This window comes from Diadema setosum, chromosome 5 (assembly GCF_964275005.1).
Source record: "Diadema setosum chromosome 5, eeDiaSeto1, whole genome shotgun sequence".
In the NCBI taxonomy this organism is placed as follows: Eukaryota; Metazoa; Echinodermata; class Echinoidea; order Diadematoida; family Diadematidae; genus Diadema; species Diadema setosum.
Genome location: NC_092689.1, coordinates 44883709 through 44911641, shown reverse-complemented (window position 1 = coordinate 44911641; position 27933 = coordinate 44883709). Strand labels below are relative to the sequence as shown.

The window sequence follows — 27933 nt, the reverse complement described above, 5'->3', positions numbered from 1 at the left end:
AAACAATTCCACCCAGCATCTTAAGAAAGAAGGAATGAATTAAAAAAAAAAAAAAAAAAAAAAAAAAAAAGAGCCACGGCATTTTGCAACTACATGAAGTCGATTCATACATACACACGGTTTCTTGCCTTTCACACTATGAACATGTCATAATGCTCTGTCTGTGATCTTGCAGTGCGTAAAATCGACACGAATTAACACTGGGAATAGCTTGCTCCAAAAATTGTTGATGCTTGAAAGAAAATAATTAACTTCCATTATCGGGAATATGTGCACCCAGGGAGGTGGCCCAAAAGATCGAGGTATTTAACTATTTTGTCATTACTGTTGGCAAAGACTTTCTTTTCAAGTGCAAGACTTTAGATCTTTATACCAAAAGATTCGAGCATAAAAAGTGTCCTCTTGAATCTACGTTTTAACACTTTTGTTGAAACAGTGTTAACTTGAATATTCGATACACGGAAAATGATGTTGAGAATGACTAAACTTTCAGCGTGGAATCTGCAAATTTAAGTTTAATTCACAAACTGCTTGTCTACATTCGGACAGTTACCGTTACTAGAAATTTCTTTCTCTTTGTGATTGCATACGAAGTGAAAATAAAAAGATACCTTTTGATATACATGCTATACATAATAAAAATACGGTTATGATAAAGGGAGTCGTATGTTGTCATACGAAGTGAAAATGAAAACTTACACTTTGATCTTACACTTATCTTTACACAATTTAGATATCGTTATGATAAAAAGAGTTGCACGTTGTCATACGAAGTGAAATGAACACTTACATTTTGATAGGCCTTAACTTTACATAATATAAATACAGTTATGAATGAATGAATGAATTGCTTTATTGTCCATAAAGGAGATTCTCTTTTCACTGGTTTTTTTTTACATGTAGTCCACATAATGAACAAGACAAAAAAAATTTCAATTACATATTACAAATTGACAAATTCATCATAGTTCAAAGGTACATATTGCATAACATATAATTCTGCTTGCCCAATGTATACATATATATATATATATATATATATATATATATATATATATATGGTGAGATGTATGTGTGTGCAATAGCATTTGAGAGTAATATGAGATATAGTGTGAGTAAGGGTGGTATGTATTTTGTATGTGTGAGTGTGTGTATGGGTGCGCGTGTGTGTGTGTGTCTGTGTCTGTGTGAGTAAATTCTTCTTACACACAAATATTTCAGAGTTACGTCATCAATGTAATGTTACATCAATGTTACATCTGATACACTAAAAGAAAATTGAGATTATCCATAATTATTACAATCAATTGATATCTGGGTAAGGTATTCATGACGGGTGTGACACAGACCTTCGGACTTGCGCATTATAGAGATGTATGGCGATAGGGGTGAACGATTGCCTGAAACGGGTTTTCATGGTAAAGAGAGCTGTACATTGTCCGCGGTACACTGTGTAATTGTAGTGTCATTCTTAGGTTCGACTGCTTTCTCAAACAGCGGGGTGTCTGTGGGTGATGTGCAGGTGAACATGTCCCGGAGAGCGGCCCGGAACTCAGGGTAACGTGCAGCATAGATGACAGGGTTGGCGCAGGAGTTGAAAAAGCCCAATACTGTCAAAACCTGTTGGAGTGGACTATTTAGGAAAGACAATGGGACCCAACCAAGGTTGTAACCGAGGAATGCGATCTGGTTCGGACTCCAGCAGATGATGTAGATGAGAATGACAATAAACATCATCTTGATGACACGATTTCTGGCTACGATATGAAAACTCGGAGCCTGTTTCCTCGTCTCTACTGCACGGGTGTTGGTCGCATCATTAAAGAAGGCAGCCTGCTTGTTGAGCTGGCGAGCAATGAGGAGCTGGGTGATAATCATGGTAAAACATGGAATCACGAGTCGAAGACAGAACCAGTAAATCGCGATGATAACTCTGGACCTCTCGGACAGATACCTCTCCCCACATCTTTGAGTAAGGTCATTCACTCCGTAAACAATAAAGGCATGGACGCCGGAGAGAAGAGATAACAACCAGACCACAGCAATAAAAATTGAGACGCGGCGTCTTGTGACGTAACGGTTAAACTGGAACGGAAACACTACCGCCAGATAGCGTTCCACAGAGATAGACATGAGGAGGTAGGAAGATGCTGTGATGCAGCTCCAGAGCAGCAGTTGAGTGGAAACCAGGCGGCAGTAGATCTCACCTTGCCAAATCTTTGGCACTGAGGACGCCCTGGGGATTGGAATGATGAAGACGGACGTCAAGAAATCCGCCACGGCTAAGCCACCAATCAGTGTGTCCATTGATCGGCTCTTGGTGCGTCTCTGGAACAGGACAACGATGACCAGAAGATTCCCTACGATCCCCACGATGGCGGATATCAACTGGACGACGACGTTCCACGTCCAGCTGATTGGGATCCATCTCCAAGGTACTTGTCCTGCTTTCTCTGCCTCAGTCAGTATTGAGGCAGTAGGAAAGTTTCCTGGTGACATTGAGATGAATCCATGGCGTATCCCCGGTGTTGACTTGACAGTCATTTCCCCTTGACCACTGTCTGCAGTTTGAAACTCAGTTTGAGCTTCTCCAGGCTCGAAGGTGAGATTAGAGGGTTGGTTAACGTCGTATTCCTCACTCGCCAAAGTGCTGGAGAAATCGGAACACGCGTATTCCTGCCAAAGAGCAAGAATCATTGTCACACTTACTGCCATCTTCATCATTGTGATCGGATGTATAAAGAGACCTGTTTGAAGAAATACAAACAAACAAGAATGTAAAATTACTGTATGATTTTGAACAAATGTAACTAGAACAAAATTGACATGTATGAATTATCTATATGTAAGATAACCATGTCTAAAATAAATCAAGTTATGACATCAAAATATCTTCAAATATGATATTTTTATTACAGTCTCAAAAGAAAAAAAAATGTACTTTTCCTCGCCCTGCTACTTATTTAAAAAAAAAACCAAACAAACAAAAAAACTTCTATTACCACTTCCACTATTCCAAACTTCCTCAACAGACAATTCAATAATAAGCCCCTGTTCATATACCCAAATCGCTCATCTTTCATCTACGAATTTGTTGGCACTTTCGACGTTGTGTAAAAAAAAAAAAGTATATGAAATAATGCCCTGGGACATATAGTCACTTTTGACAGTGAATCTTCACATAAAACCTCAAACTTGCGAATATGAAACCTGTCCAAATAATTCGCGATTAGATTTTAAGCGAGTGGTCAAACATTGTCCAATAATGCTACTGGTCCAAAGAAACCAATCTGAATATAATGCACTTCTCCGACCATGCAAATTTTCACTGAAAAGTACGATTTGAAAAACAATGGAGACATAAGATTCGAGTCTCCTGGCAACAGAGATAGCATGATTACAGCCTACATCCATTGCCTTGTCGTGCGCAAGGGACGTATGGCTGCCCGTGGAAAGGCTATCTGCTTAAAGGCATTCAGTCACATTCTTAGGGGTCACGTTAAATCAATCCAACCTCAAACTTGATTGTGTCTCCATACGGAAGCTGGGCCATGGTGTATGATTCTTGAAATTTTGGAAGATATAGAGATTTCTGCTCATTTACCTTCATATAAATATCTGGCCGGGTGTAGATATGTCAAACGTTTGAAGCGTTTGTTTTGTATGGTTTCCTCCACGTCTGATCCGAGCAGTCACGACGAATAGTAACTTTCCCGACAGTACAGTCCCTTATAGCTAATTGTCGAATGATGCAGATACTCAGCCCATGCGCATTGACAACTATCATTCCATTCATGGAGATGTCCAATGAGAAAGAAGGAAAATGAGAGAAAGGGGCTCATTAACATGTGGTAAAGCAATACACGTTGTTAGTTGCTAGAGTGCCCAGACCTTGATGGATATTAAGTTTTCATCTGACGTAACAAAGGAATACCCGCACACAACCCAATTCATGAACGGGTGTACTACTATCATTTGGACTGTTTGCCTACAAAATACTTACATTATCATGTAGCTGTCAAATTTCCTATTTGAAATATAGGAGAATGCAAGTTTGTTTAAATATTTACATTCCATGACTTGATGTAATGGTTGGCAAATAATGGTCATGATATGAAGGAGAAACTCTGTGCATGCTCATTCCGCTGATTGATAAACTTTTTATAATGTCATAATGTTAATCTTGTGTCTTTTTGACTGTCGTGTCAAAGGTTTTTGTTTGTTCTGGTGAGAAGACATCATTAGATTGGTCAGAGGTGTTATAAGAAATCGTAACTTTGTAAGTGGCATTAGATCAGTATGTGTGACTTGGGTGAGTGACAAGGAACATGGTTAAAACTCAAGTGTACAGCTGATTGAAGTAAAATGGATTATGTCTCGTAATAAAGGGTAGAAGGTGGGACTAACAGAAATATAGAGACCAATGAAAATGTACGCCAATATAATGGCGGACGGGCGTGTCGCACAGGGTGCGCCTCCCGCATTATTTTTTTTTTGTTGTTTAGACAAAAGAAATAAAAAGAAAAAAATGGGGGGGGGGGTGCGCCCCTTTAATTTTGTAAAGGCGCCTTCCCTTTACGGAATTCCCGGATCCGTCCCTGCAACAGGCACCAGCAATGATACGAATGATTGTGGGACTCAACTACAGAACAGAAGACTCTCTCTCTCTCTTCTTTCGATCTTTAAAATAACAACAACAACAACAGAAGACTATGTTTGCTCGGAACAGGATTTACGAAGGAACATGGTTGACATTTAAGCAGAAAAAGTGGGTTTATGTCCTTTGTAATTTAAAGGAAGAGAGCTGGTGCATTAGCATATTTCCTTGACAGCAATTGACCTGGGAAGAATTTCTTATTGTTTCACTTCTTTAATCCTTATCAAAATTTCGATTGTTGACACCTCGTTCCTCTCATTTACATTGTGCGCATGTGTCATTGATGTTGATTATGTTGAGATTGAAGAAAAAAATAAATTTCAACTCGAACTTGATTTGAATGACTGAAGTTTCCATGAAATCCAAGTACATTTTGACTTCTGGGCCCTGTTGCATAAAACCCTTACCGCTGGACTTACCGCTCCTTTTTAGCGGTAAGTCTTCAAATTAGCGGTAAATTTTATGATCCTTGATGCTGATTGGCTGTGATGCCTAATTTTGGCGGTAGTTACCATTGAAAATCAATGGTAAGTTTTATGCAACGGGCCCCTGTTGTTTCAGTTGGATCTTCATATGATTCAGGTAATACGTGATCAAATTCTTTAGCAAGTGACATCAATTGGCTTCATTTTTTTTTTCACAAACTCCGATCCAACCTAAAAAAAAAAAGTATATCTTACCTTTCCGCAAGAATTATTATCTCCATTCTACACAATAGTTAGCTTTTCTTGCCATATGTTCTATCGCTCAACTTTTTCTGACATAACGATGGCAATTATCAAGTTAAAGGTTTTGAGATGTCATGTCACGGGCAAGTGTAACATTCTGAGAAGTGCGTTTCCATTTAACATCGAACATTCCTAGAATGAGTTCATCAAGTTACGCGTGTTGCGGCAGGGCTGGTAAGCTACAGAGTACAGACAGGCAAGCATCGCTTTACCTGAAAGAGTTGTGCCCCCCCCCCCCCCCACTCTTCTGCTTCTTCTTCTCTCTGTATTTCTCTTTTCATTAAGTGACTGCTACAGACGTATCGAAATTTGTTTTGCGCATGCGCGCCGCCTTACTGATTGCCAATAAGTAGATGATGGTTCATCGAGTAGTGTCATTCTCCGTTGGTGCTAGGATTAGACACCGACGATTTGAACCAGAGTCAGCTCATCGGACCTCTTACTTGTCTACAGACTGGCAGATGTTTGTTGTACAGGTAAATACGCGGAATCAAGTTTTCCTTGGAGTTCATGACTCACGCAGTTCAGCTGAGCTTTCGCAAATGGACATACTGAATTAAAATGGTTTTTATTGAAATATTTTGATAATGTTTGTCATCATGATCACAATGATTAGACCTATGATTATCACTTTTCTTTTGCCACTGTCATTATAAATACTTGGACTGTACCATAAAATGCGAACATCACTTCAAAATTACTTTCTGTCAATTAATTCCTAAAGAGTAAAACTGAAAATGTCAGAACATCCTTCACCAGAACCTTAATAAATGTGTCAAGCTCACGTTTGCTAGTTGGAATTGTGTGTTGGAACATAACTAGCCTAATGCCGAGGTGTATTGATTTGTTATTTTCACACTGAAATTTTAAGGGTACCGATATCATTGATAATTTCCTTCGCCCTGCCAATAGTACTTAGGGTAGTGGTATCTCTTATCATGAACCTACTTCATGCTCTTATAATGAGCCTATGATAGCAATGGTGAATAGAGACATTGTATGGATGTAGCTGTAAAAGTGAACGAAAGATAAGGAGGTATACCACATCACATTTTTACATACTCAACAACATTCAGTCTCTTCTGTCTATCTGTTTCCTTGCTACAATTTGCTTGATTGTTTGAAATTCTGATAATATAATCCTGTAATTCGCTGGACAAACATTTTTTTTTTTTTTTTTTTGCGGTAACTGTTTGATAAATGTCTCTGATGAAAAACAAATTGTTCATGTCTTTATTTCTATTTTGAATCAGTGAATTTTATGTACTTAGTCTTCGTTAAATGCTTGTAACGACATGTGCTGTCTTTTTATATTTCTTCAAACAGGTCTGTCGATAATCCAATCACAATGAAGAAGATAGCAGTAACAATGGTAATGATTCTTGCTCTTTGGCATGAATACGCGTGTACCGATGTCATTAGCACATTGGCGAATGAGTATTACGACAAAGATTTATATAACAGAGTTACAACGTGGCCAGACGAAGAAGCCGAAACGGAACCTCAAAACACGGACAGCAATCAAGGAGATATCAATTCAATATCGGCACCAAAAACACGCCATGTAAACGTATCCATGTCCCCAGGAATCTTCTCTACTGCAATGATGCCGACTGGTGAGGAGATAACAACCGGAATAGTCTCTTGGCAATGGATCCCAATCAGCTGGACGTGGAATGTCGTCGTGCAGTTGATATCCGCCATCGTGGGGATCGTAGGGAATCTTCTGGTCATCGTTGTCCTGTTCCAGAGACGCGCCAAGAGCCGATCAATGGACACACTGATTGGTGGCTTAGCCGTGGCGGATTTCTTGACGTCCGTCTTCATCATTCCCATCCCTAGAGCGTCCTATGTCCCTAAGACCTGGCAAGGCGAGGTCTACTGTCGGGTCGTAGCCACTTTCCTCCTCCTCTGGAGCTGCATCACAGCATCTTCTTACCTCCTCATGTCTATCTCTGTGGAACGCTATCTTGCGGTGGTGTTTCCGTTCCAGTTTTACAGTTACGTCACAAGACGTCGCGTCTCAATATTCATCGCTGTCATTTGGTTGTTATCCTTTCTCTCCGGCGTCCATGCCTTCATTGTTTACGGAGTTAGCGAGTTGACTCACAATTGCGTGGAGATATACCTGTCGCGAAGGGCTCGCATCTTGATCGCTTACTACTGGTTTTGTCTTCGACTCGTGATTCCATGTTTTACCATGATCATCACCCAGCTCCTCATTGCTCGCCAGCTCAACAAGCAGGCTGCCTTTTTTAATGATGCGGCCAACACCCATGCAATGGACGGGAGAAAACAGACGCCGAGTTTTCATATCGTAGCCAGAAATCGTGTCATCAAGATGATGTTTATTGTCATTCTCATCTACATCATCTGTTGGAGTCCTAACCAGATAGCATACCTTGGATACAACCTTGGTTGGGTCCCATTATCTTTCCTAAATAGTCCACTCCAACAAGTTTTGACAGTTTTGGGCTTTTTCAACTCTTGCGCCAACCCTGTCATCTATGCTGCACGTTATCCTGAGTTCCGGGCCGCTCTCCGGGACATGTTCACCTGCACATCACCCAAAGACACCCCGCTGTTTGAAAAAGCAGTCGAACCTCCCAGTCATACCAATGTCACATAGTGTACAATGGACAATGTGAATTCAGTTTCCCATAATGCTTAATAACGATTTAAATGTTTGAATTGATCTATCACAACAAAGGTCACGTATAAAATATCACTGATAACGTTAGATCTTCTGTTACACAGCGAAATGCTCTTTTTTCTGAAGGGTTCTAGAATAAGTTGAATTATAAATCATATTGTAATATTGAGACAAACACGGCGGAGCTGACAAAGTTTGTGTTCTTGTACTATTGTTATTAGTCGTGGTTTTGCACATAAAATTTATTGCATCAAAATATAATTATTCCAAGTACTAATTATTGATGGTCGATTTCGTCGCCGACAACCAAATACAGGTCATTGAGAACAGACGTATAGATGTGTATTGAGGATACAGCCTTGGTGTTTCTTTGTCTATTAAATAGCATTAGTTTCAACAATCTTATTTTCATACACATTTGCTGTTATGTTAAAATGGTTTAAGAAGGGGTAAGGTACTTCCAATATCAACATCAAATAATTTAAAGCACTGCTAATTTTCAAACCAGTTTAGCGCTGATATTGCTGATGGTTATCTAAAATAGATTATTGTGTTCGCGTGTGTTTTTGTTTGGGTCAAAAGGATTTTGTTTGTTTTGCTTGTTTGTTTGTGAGTGTTTTTTTTTTACGTAGATTTGAAGTGTTTATTAGGTGAAATAGGTCCCCTTGATAATCATTTACCATGATAGACTAAAAACTGAAGTCTCTGTACCTCTTCATACAACATGCTGATAGCTTAATGCTGCTTTTCCTTTTCATTTTTCTTAAAACAAAATAAATCAATAGAACTTCTAACACCAGTCGATATCAGATTTGAGCGTTCCATAAGATGACGGTAATATTTGTTCCTTACCAGAATATAGCATATCGCTGTATTTTGAGAGCTTATCGTGAGCAATTCTACACTTCTTAAAGGCATAATTTACCATTTGCAGATGAAATAAAAACCCAGCATTAGTGCTTTGAAATAATTCTAAAATGTGAATTAGGGACAGAAACAACCACTGTAAAAATTTGAATCCGTATAATTGATGTTAAGTATTGTTAAATACACAAAATGTGAACAATAGTTATAATAAGAATGCTTCCAGACTAAACCGTCTACAGTTACGGTTTATTGAGAAAAATACTGATATCTCCTTATATTTTAGGCTTTATTGCAAAAATTGTATAAATTAATTATGGTAGGATGTTTTGTGATGCAACAGACCTATACATACGCATCAAATGTGATATCTTGAACATTTTTTAAATCACTGCTCCCAAAGGTAAACTGGACCTTTAAGTCTGTATTTATGTTTTATGGTGCCGAAATCACCCTTAATGATGAAGATGATGATGATGATAATAGTCATAATGATGATAATAGAAATAATGATGATGATAATAGATAACATTTATAGTGCTCAATACTGGCGTTTCCATAGGCGCATTAATATGAAGAAAAAATTGTTAAAATATAACATGTAATTACCAATATCACTATAACCAATAAAATTACATTTGATTGAATAGATAAGTTTTAGGCAATGGTTTGAACTTATCTACATTTACAGCGTTTTGAATGTAAGAAGGGAGTTTTTTCCAAAGAGATGGAGATGGAGAGATGACAGAAAATCACCGTAATGGGTACAGGTACGAGGACCATAAATAATGATAATTGCAGAGTAGAGATCAGGTTGAAGTGGAGGAGTGGAGAGAAATTAAGTCTCTGACACAATCGTAATTTTTAATCGTAATTCCCACTCACAGTCGATCACAATATTGTTAAAGATTAGTGTCAGTAATCATTAGATACTAATTTTAGAAACATTTACCTCATCACCAACGTGATCGGATATGTTTTATGAGAACTTACCATCGTACGAAAGCAAGGGATTTCTCTTTCGGTGAAACCTGCACCCTTTTAAGAGAACAGAAAAATCACACGCAGTGGTAATTTCCATGGCATAACGCACAAACAAATCGTAACCGACTCGGACAGCACTTAATTTTTCTCGGTGTTATAATTCCGTGTATTTCATTTCATTACATTTCATTTTATTTCACTTCAATCATTCATTATTCATGTCGTGGATATTTGTTTTATCCACATGACATTTCCGTTGAGATGGCCAACCCGTTTGCTTTTTCAAACCTTTCAACGCTTTTATTTTATCCAATTGTGACTGATGAATGCTGCTTGTGCAATCGAGATATTCATCAGCTATCTTATTGACACATGCTCACTGCTTGGTTTGAGGTCGCCCCGAATCAGATTAGGATGATGTTCGTTATTCCGATGGTTCGTTTATCCGGAAATTAAAAACAAAGGTGCGTTCTAATTAGCCTTCGGAACTAAGAAGAAGAGGGAGGGAAGGGGATGTATATATATATATATATATATATGAAGAGTTTGTTTGCAAAAACCGATAAGTCCATATTTGCCAAATGGAGATATTTGCGATTAAAAGTCAAGAAAAATAAAGAGAATAATAAGAAAATTTTGCTTCTTTTGACCGTAACTTAAAAATATACCTTTATATGTAGTGACCAATATATCATTTAAAAGGTTTTATTTTGTACTTTATGACAGAGATCGTACTTCAAAATCTTCAAAAATGGACTTATATATATATATATATGAATTATATATATATATATATATATATATATATATATATATATACATATATAAAACCATCATCCCCACCTTTATGAGATAAAATTCGAACCCTACGTCAAAGAATTACCTGTCATTTGTCTCTTTCTGATTTTTTTTTTTTTAAGATTAAGTCTGATTGTTGCCTTTTATACTCTCTGAAAACTACTTAGCGACTGTAAAACCAAAATGTTTGTACAGTATATTTGCTTGTTGTTGATGTTACGACAAAAAAAAAAATTGTCATAGGTAGATGCTTATGATAATCAAGCGCCTGTGATTTCATTACAGCAATGTTTGAATTTGTTAAGAATTCCGGTTTTGTGATAACCCTCACGGGAATTAATAGACAAAAGTAGACTACAATCAATGAGCATCAATTTCGTTACATCAGGCAAATCTTACAAATTGCTAAATCTAATATATATATATATATATATATATATATATATATATATATATCTTATCCATGACACCACATGCAAGTTTCGACACCGAAATATATAGGGTAAGAAAAGTTTTTTACTAGCATGGCCTTTCAGACTTACAATCAATATTATATATATACCCATGACACTGCAGGTATAGACATGGAAATATATAGGGTAAGAAAAGTTTTTCACTAGCAAGACCTTTCAGACATAAAATCATTATTCACTTTTTGTACTCTTTGTTGGGAACTCTCAACTCGTGGGATGAGTATATCATATTGGTTTTGTAAAAGAGAGTTCCGTTGTACAATGCCTTTAGAAAATGATGGAAATCACAGAAAAAGAAAGAGCATTAAATACGACACAATTTGTTGGAGAAGATCGATAAATTGTCTAGTGAACAATACAGATGCATTAGATGCTTCTAGATGCAATGAATATAAGTGAGTATATAGCAACTATATGACTTTCGTTACTTCTGAAATGTCTTCAAAATAGTCTTATATTTCTTAGTTTTTTTTTTTGTCATCGCGGGAATGTGGCACAGAGAGAGGCACTACAGAGTGCCATGTAAGATATTGATGACTCTCAATGATTTCAAAGGTCACATAATATTTTGCTGAAAATTAGATACATGTACATGTAATTGTAAATAGGATTGTGGGTGGTTTCTAAGTTTTGTCTGGTCGTTTCTTGTTTTGATTAAAGCGATGTTATTCATCTTGAAAGTATGTTCATCTTTTTGAGATTTGGCCATGCGCTTTTACACTGTGAAAAAAAGGAGCGATATTTCATTAAACAGATAAAAAAGGTTGAGAAAAAAGACAACCACTAATATTTGGGTAAACATTATGTCCATTATAATTGGGTTGTAAACATGATTATGAGTTGTGTTATTAAGTAATTTACCCAACTTTTCAGTTGTAGGCCCTGAAATGTTAGACAAGGGATGGGATGATTTATCGAGTTGGGGGAGTTGCTACAGTTATTACCTGGAAATTAAACTTTTTTTTCTCTTTTGAAAATAAAAGTATCAACGTGTTACTCAGTGGTGCTATACATACATACACACACACACACACACACACACACACACATTGTACAAGATATACTATACGTTGTAATTCTTCTGATGGTGTATTGTATGAATTAGCAGATCAGCTGAACAAAATGAAAACAAGTGCAGCTCAGTCACTTTAAAAAAATGTTGTGGAGTGATATAAAATTCTGGTTTGTAATGTTGTAAGTCCTTACAATATCAACTTGACAATGCATAAACATAATTAGTGTTAGCTAGAACTTCATAACGCCTCCTCTTATAACATAAATAAGTGGATTAATCACATGATTGACACACATTTATTTTGTCTTAGTAACGGGGATGCAAAGCTAACTTTTTATGGTATTGAAACCATAAACTTATATCAGTGACAAGTCTGGTGAAATTGTGTCACAACCCCTAGTCTTGTGACAAATACTTATAGCAGCCAACACAAATTTGATTATATAAAGTGCCATACCGCTGCCTTCAAGAATTTTAATGTTCATGGTTTCATGTCGTGTTTGTTCACTTTATAGGAATAAATCATACACACAAGATTACACACACACACACACACACACACACACACACACACACACACATATATATATATATATATATATATATATATATATATATATATGTATATATATATATATATATATATATATATATATATGCAGTCAAACCTGTATATAGCGGCCACCCAAGGGAGAATAAAGTGACCGTTATAGACAGGTTGTAGCTATGGACTAGTTCTTAAAAGTGTTTTTTTTTTCTCGGAGGGAATTGTTTTTATTGGTCGTATACGGCAGATGGCCGCTATACACAGGTGGTCGCTAAGACAGGTTTTACCGCATATATTGTGATATATATATATATATATATATATATATATATATATATATATATATGTATATATATGCATTGACACCACCAAGCACAGATGCAATAGGCTAATGGAAAAATATTTTAAGCTGAAGAAATCTCGCGGCATCAAAAAAGAAGAAGAAGAAGAAGAAAGAAGTGATAATAAGAATAATGAATACAATGTATATGAACAAATAAATGAATAGATAAGTACATAAATAAAGTATAACAACAACAACAACAAGAACAAATAAACAAATTTCACACACCTCTACTGACCTCACTGGAATACACTGGCTTTTTTTTTTTGAAGCAAATTCTTTTCAAGACCTCGATCCTTTTGTTCCGTTCTATACATGAGAGAGCACGAAGCTTCCTTTTTAGGAACTACTCTTTGAGTACAACAGACTAGATTTCTTCGTTCATCTACTTCTCACACCCTTCGAGTTCCACGCAAGCAGCGTTCATGGGGCAACAGAGCTTTTAGTCAGTCTGGTTCTCTTTTTTTTTTAGTCCAACAAATCTAGAGTTTTCTTTTCAATCATGGCTCTTTCAAAAACATGTCTCACTTTTTTTTTTTTGCGCCAGCAGCGTTAGTGCTTGTGTGTCAGAAGACTTTATCATTAACCACTGTGATCAAAGATATGAGTTACATAGCAAAATTATTCACTAAAAGTCATTATTGTCTTTGAGCTTCTGTAAAAACCAAACAGCGGTTCACATCTCTTACAACCACACACACCAATCATAGTTCACCAGTGAGTCAGTAATGTATTTTTTTTTTTTTAATGGAAAAAAAAAAAGGGCTCTGCAATATGTGCTCTACAAACCTCTGTCTGGAAGGTTTCGGATACTCCACATCACTGCTTGATCATGTTGACCGCTAGCTTGGCCACTGAGTGACGATGTTAATGTGGCTAATCATCTGATTTAAAGCTTTTACAGGAGGAAAATATCTAGAGGACTCTTTGAAATCTTAGTAAATTACCATTGCGTATCACACTTGGGTGCTAGTAGTCGATTATGTCTTTATGGGTATTACTGCCCATTGTGTAGCCTCTTTCACTGTTTGCTTCCTTCAATATACTTCGACCTTAGTGTAATGAATATGTTCTAAATTGTTTTTTGCTATTGTTTTTGTATGCACTTGTCCTGACTATCGACAGCGAGCTGCTAATCCTTGCATACCGCTTCCCCACTTCTAGCTTGGCCTGTGTGATGTCAGTTGCTATTCCCTTGATTTACCCAAACCTATAATGAAACAAGAAAGAATGAAGGAAAAGAAAGTGGAAAAACAAACAAGTAACACAGCACTTATGATTATAAGCATGTTTTGTGCTTAGATATGCACATTGCTGCCAACATAAGATAACGCGGAGCAAACAGGAAGTAATTTTGTGTATCACATGCGACCCAGTAGGCTGGAGGAAACCAGAATCATGGACTTTTGTAGGCAATTGTCGGAATATGAAGAGAATTTCCAGTTTCCCGGGAGCCTGTTGTCAATTTAGAGATATTTAGCAGCACTGTATGTAGAAAATTTTAACATGAGGTGATATCTCACCTCTTTATTCAGTGTCACAAGTCATTATTGTGGGAAATATTCATCATTAATTTGTTTGACAAAAGGCACCAAAACAATTATGGTCATCTCTGACACGTCAGATGTCAAACTGGTGACTTTCAGTAGGCCTATTACTTGATAACAGGTTATACCTCTCATCAATGAAACACTCAACATGGAGCAAATTGTTTCTTCAGTTTCTAATGCACAAAATGCATATCAAGAGGATCATCCAGACTGGAATGGCATGGCTTGGTAATGTTTTCATCCCGGTTCATGTAGATTGGTCCATGGCTTATATTATGCTCCGCCTACAATTGCTCCGAAAAATTGCGACAAATGTTCCGTGACATTTGTTACGCCGACACTTGCGCAATTTCTCAGCAAACTATTTCTCCGCTATCCGATATTTTATTTCAAATTCGTAACATCGAAAATTGCAAGTTTGTCTAAATATTTACATTCCATGACTCTTTGAAATGGTTGACGAATATTTTTGCGTGTCATAAAGAATGAATTCTATGCTCGTTAAGTTAATCTTGCCTCTTTTTGGCTGCTGTGCAGAGCTTTTTGTTTGTTTGTTTGTGTAGTAGAGAATACGTTATCACATTCAACAGTGTTATAAGAAACCATAAATCTTGTAAGTGCATTGCATCAGCAAGCATGATTTTGTGAGTGACGAAGAACATGGTTAAACTCAAGCATTTAATTGTTTTATGACAAAACAAACTGATAAGTGTCTCACATTGAAAGGGCTTGATTCTTCTCAGAAAGTTCTTCTCAGAAAATAGGAGACCGCTGTAAATCTAAGCTACACATATACTAACAATAATTGTTACAAATGATTGTGGGGAACTTGTGGTCAAAGGATTCTTCCAATCAGTTTTGCTGCATCTATTCTTTAAAGGTATTGTTTGCCGTGAGAATGATAAGGAGCAGTGATTTAAAAAATGTGCCAGTTTTCACATTTGTTGCATATGTCATGTATGTGTAGGCCAGTTGTATCACAAAATATCCTACCATGTAAAAATATAAGGAGATATCACTATTTTCTCAAATATGCCATAACTGTAGATAGATTATTCTAGAAAGAATTTTATCATAACTATTGTTTACATTTTGTATATCTAACGATACTTAACATTGTTAACACTGATTAACTTCATATTTGGGTGTTTCTATCTGTAACTCACATGTTAGAACTATTTTGAAGCACAAAAGCTGTTTCTGTTTCATCTGCAAATGGTACGTAATGCCTTCAAGCACCAATGATCTGTCCTATAGAAATCTTTCTTGCATAATCGCAATATCATCTACATTCTACTAAAAAGACAGCTGAAATGAGCACAGCGACCAGCTTACAATGGTCAGGTAGGGCTTATGCCTTTCATAAATCATTTTCTTGCCATATTTTCAATCCGTGAACGTTTCTAAACAGCAATGACTATCATCAAATGGAAGGTTCTGAATTGTCATTGTCAACTGAGGCAAGAGTGATATGAAGTTTCCCTAATGAGAACTCTGAGAATAATGTCATTTTCCAGCGTTACACGGGTTTTTCCACACGTTTGCTACAGAGTAAGGACACATGCAAGCATTGATATGGCGGAAGTTATACCCCGCCTCTCTCTCTCCACCCATCGTCCTTCTTCTTCTTCATCATCATTCGTTATTTCTTCGTATTTCGTTTTCATTGGGTGACTGCTTTAGCTAAAAACGCATTGCCATTCAGTTTTGCGCATGCGCACCACTTTTGATGAATGCTTTATTGCCACAATTGGGTGATGGTTTATTGAGTAGTCTCATTCGCATTTGGTGCTTGACTCAGATAACATTGGATACGGACGATTCAAGCTTATTAAATAGTGAGCACATCAGACCCTCGACCTATCTACAGACTGGCAGATGTTTGCTAAGGTAAATACGTGGAATCAGGAGGGCATTTCATGAAGGAACTTGTCGGATAAAATATCTGACAAGTCAATTATATCCGACAAGTTTTGAGAAATTCTTTAGTCTGATTGGCTGATTTCTCTGAACTTGTCGGATATAATTGACTCGTCGGACATTTTATCCGACAGGTTCCTTCATGAAATGCCCCCCAGGTTCTCATTGAAGTTCCTGACTCACTCAGTACAGCAGTGTATCTCTTATGACGAGTTTTTGTGCAATTCGAATTTGATATTAATGTATCTAAACATTTTCTTGATTATATTACTCCAGAATCAGTGCATTTGTACTAAGTCTTCATTGAATCATCTTAATGAAATTGCTTTGTTTTTAATGTTTCTTCAAACAGGTCTGTCGATACATCCAATCATGATGATGAAGACGGCTGTAACTATGATGATAATTCTTGCTCTTTGCCAGGAGCACGCCTGTTCCAATTTCACTAGCACTTTGGCGAATGAGAATCACGATGAAGATCTATCTTACAATGTTACTTCTGGGCCCGAAGAAGCCAAAACGGAGCCTCAAACCGCAGACAGCAATCGAGGACACATAATTGGCCTATCAAGAGCAAAAGGACACAATGAAAATATATCCATGTCACCAGGAATCTTTCCTCCTATTGTCTCTTGGCAATGGATCCCAATCAGCTGGACGTGGAATGTCGTCGTCCAGTTGATATCCGCCATCGTAGGGATCGTAGGGAATCTTCTGGTCATCGTTGTTCTGTTCCAGAGACGCGCCAAGAGCCGATCAATGGACACACTGATTGGTGGCTTAGCCGTGGCGGATTTCTTGACGTCCGTCTTTATCATTCCAATCCCTAGAGCGTCCACTGTGCCTAACACCTGGCAAGGTGAGGTCTACTGTCGGGTCGTAGACACTTTCTTCTTTCTTTGGATCAGCATCACGGCATCTGCCTACCTCCTCATGTCTATCTCTGTGGAACGCTACCTGGCGGTAGTGTTCCCGTTCCAGTTTAACCGTTACGTCACAAGACATCGCGTCTCAACATCCATTGCTATCATTTGGTTGTTATCATTTCTCTCAGGCGTGCATGTTTTCCTCGTTCACGGAGTTAGCGAGTTGACTCACACATGCGTGGAGATATACCTGTCGCGAAGGGCTCGCATCTTGATCGCTTACTACTGGTTTTGTCTTCGACTCGTGATTCCATGCTTTACCATGATCATCACCCAGCTCCTCATTGCTCGCCAGCTCAACAAGAAGGCTGCCTTCTTTAACGATGCCGCCAACACCCACGCAGTAGAGGCGAGGAAACAGACGCCAAGTTTTCATATCGTAGCCAGAAATCGTGTCCTCAAGATGATGTTTATTGTCATTCTCATCTACATCGTCTGCTGGAGTCCTAACCAGATAGCATACCTTGGATACAATCTCGGTTGGGTCCCAGTGTCTTACGTGTATAGTCCACTCCAACAGGTTTTGACAGTATTGGGCTTTTTTAACTCCTGCGCCAACCCTGTCATCTATGCTGCACGTTACCCTGAGTTCCGGGCCGCTCTCCGGGACATGTTCACGTGCACATCACCAAAAGACACCCCGCTCTTTTAGGAAGCATTCAAACGTCCGAATGATACCAATGCCACACAGTGTACAAAGTACAAATAACTTCATAAGGGCTTGACGTATAAATATCAGGTAGTAGTTGGACTTGGAAGGCACCATGTGTTGAATCTGTCACAACGATCGTCACCAAATGAAATGTCACTGATGCTGTTCGATCTTTTGTGATATACAGCAGTATGTTTTTCTTTTCTTCGTCTGTTGGATTCTATGATATAGAACGAAATAGAACTGAAATTGTCATATTGGGATTAACGCTAATTAAATGTGATTAAGACACAATAAGACAAAAATTGTGGTCTTGTTCCGTTATACTATTATATACTATAGATACATGATTTGCGCAGTTAACAATTTTCTGCACCAAAATGTCAGTATGTGCGTTGGTGCTACTTTCTTATAAAAAGTGCTGTCGTTTCTAAACTTATTCAAAACAGATGGTAACCTTAATCAGACTTATATGCGCTTTAACTGTATGTTCTATGTTCGGCATCACAATACATGTAGTTCGTAAGTAAGTGTTTGCGTTTGTTTGTTTGTTTTTTGTTAAGTTTTCATAAGCTGAGAAATTACCTTCAATAATCATTCACCGTATTGACTAGATTCAAGTCTCCCTCACGTGTTGATACATCATGCAAATAGCTTAATGCTTTTTTTTTCATCTTATTTCTTTTAATCAAACACACAATACTTAAGTTATGCAATTTAACAAAGAATTTAGCGCTCTGCGGAACCACGAGTGTTTTGTTTCTAAAATATTTCCAATGATTTCATTTGAGCTTAACGTGAGTAATGTTAGACTTTTGAAGTATGTTGTATGGCACCAAATCACCCCTAATCATAATTCACAGTCACACTAAATCACAATGTTTAGAAAGATCTGTGTGAGTGATGTTTGAAACTGATTTTAGACAACAACAACAACAACAACAACAACAACACACCAGCTGAAACCTGTTGCGTTGTGTCATCATCTTCGAGAGCTGCACCTCTTGGGGGAGCAACAAATTTCTGTAATAACATATATGGCATCAATTAGGAGAGCAGAAAGTCATATACGCAGTAGAATATTTTCAAGAAATTATATCTTATAAGTAAATGATAATCAGCGCCGATAGCCATTCATTTGTCCCGATTTTATGTAATGTGCATATTTCAATTGATTCGGCAACACTATTCGTTCTGCCACACCTTTCAACCTTATCAAAACTGTATTCATTCCTGTGTACGTTGCGTGCATATATATATATATATATATATATATATATATATATATATATATATATATATATATATATAAATTATATATATTTACTGTTACAGACGGATCGTGCTAATTGCATTGTCATGCAACGTGACTGATAAATGCCGTTTGTGCAATCGAGATACTCATCTGGTATCAGATTGACACATGCTACTTTCCTGGTTTCAGGTTGCTCCGATGTCCAATGCAGTTTTTGCTTTCTACACACATCATGCTCGCTTCCCTCTTCGCGTTCACAGAACAACGGTTTTAAAATTACACTGACGATCTATACAAACAGTAGATTATAACAGCGGATATCTCGTCATCATGGAGACTACGCTTAATGGGCAGGAATCAGGGCGGAAATTGAAAGGTAAGTGGAGAACACCAATCTCCGCCTTTTCAAAGTTTGTAATGGACTCCTGACAGGCATCGTAGAAAAAAAGAAAATGCTCTTATCTTTTTTTTTTTTCTTCTTTTTTTTACTGCCTCGCATGTGCATAGTTGCTATATTAATGAACGATCGAGGGAAGTAAAGTGTAGTAGAAAATCAGGATTTTGAGTAATGGATCCGTGTGGATTTATCAGCAGAGTGGGTTCGTCATGTTTATGTAGGCCAAGAGTATCACGAATTGGAGAGGATAAACATTTAAAGCATTTAAAGAGAGTTTTTCGTCGTCATCTCGTCATTCTTGATTAATCACAAAACATCAAAATCAAATTGAATATTACAGTGAATGGCAGTTTGCTAATAAACTTTTTCATTCATTTCATTTTCTCCAAGAGAGAGAGCGAGAGAGAGAAAAAGAATGAATGATCAAAAGAAAAAAAAAGATAGAAATTTTTTACACCTTTTAAAGTCGTCATCATGTTCGGTTTCATGGCATGTTTTCCGTATTCATTTTTTTTTCAAATTCTTCTAAAATGAAATGCTTGCAGGGTATGTATTTTGGAGTTCAAGACACGTTATAGAACCCGCCGCCATCATGCCAAGAAAAAAAAAATGTAGATTCATTTATGAAACTTAATAATGAATCGTAAGCCTTCGTCAGAAGAAAGAAAACACCTTTGTTTGTCGTTTTCATGTCATATGAGAAAGTCCCGTTCCTCGAAACTTTCACTTAGCGCTTGTACCAAAATTCGCATATTACCTACGCTTTTAAAGATTTCTGGCTGTCACACTGTTAATGAGCCTTCAGCAGAAAAACATGAGTCCGTGTAAAAGTACTGTGTCAGCTAAACTTAAATGACCTATGCAGTGCAAACACATGTTGATTTATGTCCAGTCATGATACCCTCAACGTCACTTTTATGGCGAAACGAATATCCAATATTATACAGTGTACGTTCCGTGCAATGTCTTTTGTTCAGGGGAAATTCATCTTTTGCTAAACATATTAGTACTTTAGCAATGATTGACAGATGAGGTCAGGAGCAGAATCTTGTTGTGGAAGGTTTCTGTTGGTGTATCCGAGATATTCGTTTCGCCACAATATATTGAAGGTATCTTGAATCAATACAGGTCAACATTCATTTGCATTACATAATCCTTTAACTTATCCAAGAGAATGAGTGCTCTGGAATGATCACATTCATTAATTATTCTTCATTGGAAATGTAATTGATAGTAATTAATTTTACTAGAAATCAAAAGACTGAATTTGAAGTAGCATTCATACATAAAAACAATGATACAATACGTTACAGCTACGAAATTTCAACCACATTGTGATTGTCCCCAATATACCAATGAATAGTTGATTTGCCTGAGCAGCATTCGTATTTCTTCTATACCAATTCACCTTCTTGTGATATGGATATGCTTTAGTGCTTTATAGAATCATGATTATTTTGAATTTTAATCGCTTATGAATAGTGAGCAATGGATCTATATCGTCAATATCTAATGGTGTTTGAATTTCAGTTACCACAATTTTTTTTCTACAGTTCTTTTTTTCTACAGTTCTTTAAAGATCTGTAGAGTCTCGATCATCGTGAATAATTTGAGAATTTTGTCATGTGACTTATCACTAAACCAATTGTATAACTCAATATTTACTTGACCACGATGAAGAATGCAAACACAGAAAAAAAAACCCAAATTTTTACTCTACCTTTTTTTTTTTTTTTGGGGGGGGGGGGGAGGGGGTATTATTTTCCATATTCTTATCTGAGAAAAAAAAAAGTGGAATTGTCGAATACAAGAAATGAGAGAAATAATACATGTGCAATATTAGGAATCTGCATAGAAGCATTGCTTGTAGAGCATAGATTTCCAGAAGCTGATTTAAAGTGAATATTCTTACATTCTTACGTGAAACTGAAAAAAAAAAATCGAAATTGTGAAATGTGGAATGTATAAGTATATATATATATATATATATATATATATTAAACATAAAAGAGCGACGTGATCACCTGAGCGAGTGTCGAGTGTGGAACTCGAAGGCCATTTTTTGCTTAGTGTCGGATTCATGGGCCTTATTTGCCCATAGTCGACTTCATAGGCTAATATGACTCGTGGGTTGCATGACTCATGGACATTTATTCATTTTCGAACTCATGGGCGGTATGACAAGTAGGTGTCGCACTCGTGGGATGACCGAATCGTGAATACCTCAAAATTCTCAAGGCTGCAAGCAGTAATTGCATCATGATCCAGATACGGATTCAGCACCCTCGAAATAGGCTAAAAGATTCGCATTTACAGTGCAGTAAAACAAGGTTATCCCGAATAAATCTGACCGTGGCACCTAGAGCTTCGGGGGACTGTCTCGGAGTGTCCGTCAAAAGTGAAAGTAACACAGTAGGAGGCCGAAATGTGGGGGGGGGGGGGGGCATTTTTTTTTTTGTGGTATATGTTATACATTAGCCCACAGTTTATGCTTTGTCATCATACCAAAGAAATATATGATAATGATAATGATAATGAATAACATTTATATAGCGCTTAATACTGATGTTTCTAAGCGCATCAATCCGGAAAAAGAAAAGAAGAAAGTATAGCATAAAAGTAAAATACAGCATTATGCATGTACATACAATATACATATTATGATACAACGACAGCAACAACAACAACAACAACAACAGAATTAAGGTTGTGTAAACAGATAAGTTTTCTTGCCTTGGAAAAAAAAAAGAACCTCGTTTCATTTTCGGATAAACGAGTCTTCGGAATATCGATTTTTTTTTTAGCACTTTCGATTAGAAAACTTTGGTAATGAAGAGAAGAACGTTCAGAATACGAACGGTTGCCGATTGACGTGGACCTGATTAACAACAACATTTCACATGACACAGAGAATAACCTCACATCAACCAAGTTATGAACAGGCTCAGTCCTCTCTTCACCATGTAACTATCCAAATCTGAATTAATTTGTAATTAAGAAAATCTAAGTTTATCTACATGATTTATATTCCATGACCTAATGCGCTGTTTGACGAACGGTATCATTATGTCATGAACAGAATGAAGTTCATGTCCATTCTCTTTATCTGCGTGGTTTCAACTTTCGTGACGATTTGTGTTGTTGTTTTGTTTTTGTTTCTTTTTTAAAGGGAATACATTATCAGATTTGTCAGTAGTGTGAGAAGAAACTATAAACTATAATAAGTCGTATTACGCCAATATGTATACTACTTTTTTTTTCTTCAAAATTGAATGAATTTATGAGGAATTTTCTGCATTGAATATAAGTAATATAGTAGTAATATATAAATAAAGTAGTATATACTTTCTTTTTTCATTTTCAAGACATTAAAACATACAGTGTGTACATCCGAACATAGATATACATATAGAGATTGAAGAAAGGAATAAGAGAACACGTCAGTTGGGAACCACTCGGGATATAGTGAATCAAAATTAAATGATCTGACTGAATTATGGAACATGTATTGGGAGTGTGAATGCAGGAGACTGTCGTCAAATCAGCATATAGATTGAAGATACGGCTGCCTTGAAAGAGAGAGGGGGAAAATAAAATGGGCAAAGATACATCATGTATACTTATTGAAACAAACGATAAGAAAAAACACAGAGTCATTCTGGCATCACGTTATGTAAATGACGAGCAACAGTTATGGTTACAACTCAGGAGTCTATCCGTTTATACAAAAATACACCAACAAGTATCTCATATCAAAAGGGCTTGGTTCTGTTTAGAAAGTAGATCTATCAGAAGCAGGGAGACCACTGAATTTACGCTGACTCTGGAAAACATGTGTGTCAAGGATTTTTATCATTTTTCCTTCATTTATTTCTTTTTCTACAACAACTCAGCTCCACCTTATAAATCTTTCTGCCTTATATCCTTCTTGCTTTTGATATCTCGATATCATCTAAATTCGACAGAAAAAGTCAGCGGAAATAAGCATAGCAATACGCAATGACACATATCTTACCGTAGCAGCGTGCCCAGCTTAGAATGCTTCCTCCCTAGAACAGTAGGAGGCAGTGGTTGGGATGACACTGCGTCAAATCTAGTCGGAAGAGGAGCTAATTTCACTTGCACAAGGAGAACTTTTTACTTTTAGTGTGCATACATTAATTTTAACGAAACAGCATCAAACAATGCAGCATATGGCACACTATAGTTTCAGCACCGCACAAAGTACGAAAATACTCTTCCCAGAGGTCAGTACTTCACCTGCGAAGAAGAAGAAGAAGAATGGCAAGATAGTTATAATGCCTTTCCAGCCCCATTGACCATAGGTGCAACCCCTGAACGTTTCTGCCCTAACAATGACATCCATAAAATGAAAGGTTTCTGAGGTGTTATTCAACAGAATGCAGCCAACTGCAAGAATCGCTAAATCGGAAGTAACTGTTCCTCTCGCTCTATCGCTCTGTCTCTCTATCTCTTTCTCTCTACTTCTCCTTCCACCGTTATCTCTGCCTTTTTCTTTTTAATAGGTAGCCCCCTCCCCCCCCCCAAAAAAAAATAATGATATTGCCTCTAACGAAGATTCTCGAGGATCGAAAACTCAGGTCAATCTTTTACATGTATATCATGTGACTACTACAAACGCACTGCCATTCAATTTTGCGCATGCGCGCCACCTTGCCTATAGCTTACCTCTTGCTATAAGTGAGGGATGGATCTGTTTGTAGTCTCATTCGCCTTTGGTACTAGGCTAAGACACCGAGGATTCGAACCTATCAGAGAAACTCATCGGACCTCTGACTTGTCTACAGACTGGCAGATGTTTGTCTTAAGGTAGGCCTAATTGAATGGAATCACATTTTTGAGTGAAATCACATTTTTAATAGTTGATTGATTACGCATCGCAGCTTAGCGAATTGATAAATTGCTATAGACAACTCTGATCGACATGGCATGATGGGCAAGCACTACATAAAATGTATTTACTCTTATTAACGTCTCCATAATTAGGCATATGATTATCAATGCTGTTAATCGTTATCACTATCATTTTTGTCATTGCCGCAAAAAAAGAAAGAAAAATCTTTCGTTGAAACATGCATTGCACCATGATCATTGTAAATCACTTGGTTCTTTACTGAAGAGCAAACTTATAATGTCGGAATATCGTTACACAGAATTAGATAGTATTTTGTGCTACGTTGACTTGTTGAAATGGTGTGTTAGAACGCTGCAGTGTCGAGGTGTATTTGAAATTGATTTTAAACACAATTTTAAGAATGCTGATATCATTATTATAATTTCGTCATAATCAGTTCATCCAATACAGCATTATGATGACAACACGCACAATAATATATCGAATGCTATTCATTGAATACCCATCATACGCTAAAAAGCCATATCTAATGGGATGCTATCTCACTCATTTCGTCTAAATTATAGGCCTACATCTAGTAGAGAGCATGTTAGTTTGTACTTTCATGCTTACTTTGAAATCACAATGTATAAAACTTGATGACCTAGTATTCGTGTACAGTTCGCTATTCGAAAATTTTGTTACATGGAAGAATCGTTATTCCGGAGGCTCGTTATTACGAAAGACTGTTACTCCAAAGATTGGCGATTCCAAGGATTCGTTATTCCGAGGTTTGTTATTCCGAAGTTCTTAATTCCGGAAGTGAGATAAGGTTCGTTGTTCCGAAGGTTCGTTAATCCGAATATGAAATATAAGATTTGTCATTCCAGAGGTTAGTTAATCCGATAATGAAAAGGTTCGTAATTACGATGGTTCGTTTATCCGAAGACAATATAAAGTCTTTAATTGGGAAGTTTTGATAGTAAAGGGTCTACTCACCTCCCTTTCTTATTTTCACTTTTAGATTTACGAAACTCATCATTTTTAGATTACCAAATTTTCGTTTATGAGAACCTTATTCATTTTCGTAGTGAGAACCTTCGAAAAAGCGCCACAAATGTTCGTGATAACGAGTTCTCCTTCATTTTCAAATAAAAAACCTACGTTTATCAGAATTTGTGTGTTTCGTATTAACGAACCTTATTCCTATTAATATGATACGTCAACGAAAGTTCTCCTCGGAAATGTTGCATGACACAGCGAGCAAGAGCAGAGCTATTCTATTTCAAAGACACTGAATTGTGAAGCGTTTTCCTATGCAAAGACACTCTGTAAATGTTTTGCTGTGATTTTTGCAAGCGATCCGCATTTCGTTAAAACGGAGCACATTTTTTTTTCTTTGTCAATGGCGCTCGGAAATAAATTCGCTATGAAGGGATACAATGTTCAGTTTCTCTGTAAACTGTTTCTTTTGTGTCTATCTCCTTGGTACCTTCTTGGTATAACTGATGAAATTCTGATGATTCATCGTATGAAACATCGTGTTTTTCTTTATCAAGATATTATAGAATTCGATAAGAATTTGTTCTTTTTTTATTTCTACAGAATCAATGCATTTATACTTAGTCTTCATTAAATCTTTGTAACGAAATTTTTGTTTTAATGTTTCTTCAAACAGGTCTGTCGATACATCCAATCACGATGATGAAGACGGATGTAACTATGATGATAATTCTTGCTCTTTGCCAGGAGCACGCCTGTTCTGATTTCACTAGCACTTTGGCGAATGAGAATCACGACGAAGATCTATCTTACAATGTTACTTCTGGGCCCGAAGAAGCCAAAACGGGAACTCTAACCGCGGACAGCAATCAAGGACCCATAACTGCCCAATCAAGAGTAAAAGGACAACATGAAAATATATCCATATCCCCAGGAATCTTCTCTACTGCAATGCTGTCGACTGGTGAGGATATAACAACCGAAGTGGTCACTTGGCAATGGATCCCAATCAGCTGGACATGGAACCTCGTCGTCCAGTTGATATCTGCCATCGCGGGGATCGTAGGGAATCTTCTGGTCATCGCTGTCCTGTTCCAGAGACGCGCCAAGAGCCGATCAATGGACACACTGATTGGTGGCTTAGCCGTGGCAGATTTCTTGACGTCCGTCTTCATCATTCCCATCCCCAGGGCATCCTTTGTGCCGAAGACCTTGCGAGGCGAGGTCTATTGCCGTTTTGTAGCCACTTTCATCATGCTCTGGAACTGCATCACAGCATCTTCTTACCTGCTCATGGCTATCTCTGTGGAACGTTATCTGGCAGTGGTGTTTCCGTTCCAGTTTAACCGTTACGTCACAAGACGTCGCGTCTCAATATTCATCGCTGTGGTCTGGTTGTTATCCTTTCTATCCAGCGTTCATGTCTTTCTCGTTCATGGAGTTAGCGAGTTGACTCACAATTGCGTGGAAATCTACTTGTCCCAAAACGCTCGAACTGTGATCGCGATTTACTGGTTCTGTCTCCGGCTCGTGATTCCATGTTTTACCATGATTATCACCCAGCTCCTCATTGCTCGCCAGCTCAACAAGCATTCTGCCTTCTTTAATGACGCGGCCAACACCCATGCAGTAGAAGCGAGGAAACAGACGCCAAGTTTTCATATCGTAGCCAGAAATCGTGTCATCAAGATGATGTTTATTGTCATTCTCATCTACATCATCTGTTGGAGTCCAAACCAGACGGCATACCTTGGATACAATCTCGGTTGGGTCCCAGTGTCCTACCTCAACAGTCCACTCCAACAAGTTTTGACAGTGTTGGGTTTTTTAAATTCTTGCGCCAACCCTGTCATCTATGCTGCACGTTACCCTGAGTTCCGGGCCGCTCTCCGGGACATGTTTACCTGCACTTCACCCAAGGACATTCCGCTGTTTGAGAAAGCGGTCGAACCTCCGAATGATACCAAAGTCACACAGTGTACAATGGGCAGTGTGTAATCAGGGAGGTGAGACGAAATCCCTCCCTGCTGTAATTTAGTTTCCTTTAATGTCTATGTAAAGTTTAGTAACGTCGGTGTTTTTTTGTTGTTTTTTGCGCTCACTTGAAAAAGAAAAGTGTATAAGTCGACAGGGAACGACGAGCTGGAAATAGATCTATCCTGAATAAAAATAATAATTCAGAGAGAACAAATAGCCTTATGATTCTAACCTTGTACTTGTTTCTTTTTTTTAAATTTTTTTTTTCAGTGATGACTTCGACAATCTCTCTCAAGGTAGCATGCACACATATGAAAGTAAAAACAAAACTCTACAT

The 27933-nt window shown here is 37.4% G+C and overlaps 4 protein-coding genes across 4 annotated transcripts; 3 read left to right on the top strand and 1 right to left on the bottom strand.

Moving 5' to 3' along the window:
* Positions 1 to 1413: 1413 nt before the first annotated feature.
* LOC140228945 (allatostatin-A receptor-like) lies at positions 1414 to 3553 on the bottom strand. Its single transcript, XM_072309208.1, has 2 exons — positions 3515 to 3553; positions 1414 to 2676 (listed from the first exon to the last, which is right to left on the bottom strand). The coding sequence occupies exons 1-2, from the start codon at positions 3551 to 3553 to the stop codon at positions 1414 to 1416; spliced, it is 1302 nt and encodes a 433-aa protein (XP_072165309.1).
* A 3408-nt stretch (positions 3554 to 6961) lies between these two features.
* LOC140228944 (allatostatin-A receptor-like) lies at positions 6962 to 8014 on the top strand. Its single transcript, XM_072309207.1, has one exon. It carries the CDS (start codon positions 6962 to 6964, stop codon positions 8012 to 8014), a length of 1053 nt encoding a protein of 350 aa, XP_072165308.1.
* Positions 8015 to 16904: 8890 nt separating this feature from the next.
* On the top strand, positions 16905 to 18110 carry LOC140228942 (allatostatin-A receptor-like). Its single transcript, XM_072309206.1, has one exon. It carries the CDS (start codon positions 16905 to 16907, stop codon positions 18108 to 18110), a length of 1206 nt encoding a protein of 401 aa, XP_072165307.1.
* An 8460-nt stretch (positions 18111 to 26570) lies between these two features.
* On the top strand, positions 26571 to 27617 carry LOC140228941 (allatostatin-A receptor-like). Its single transcript, XM_072309205.1, has one exon. It carries the CDS (start codon positions 26571 to 26573, stop codon positions 27615 to 27617), a length of 1047 nt encoding a protein of 348 aa, XP_072165306.1.
* Positions 27618 to 27933: the final 316 nt, after the last annotated feature.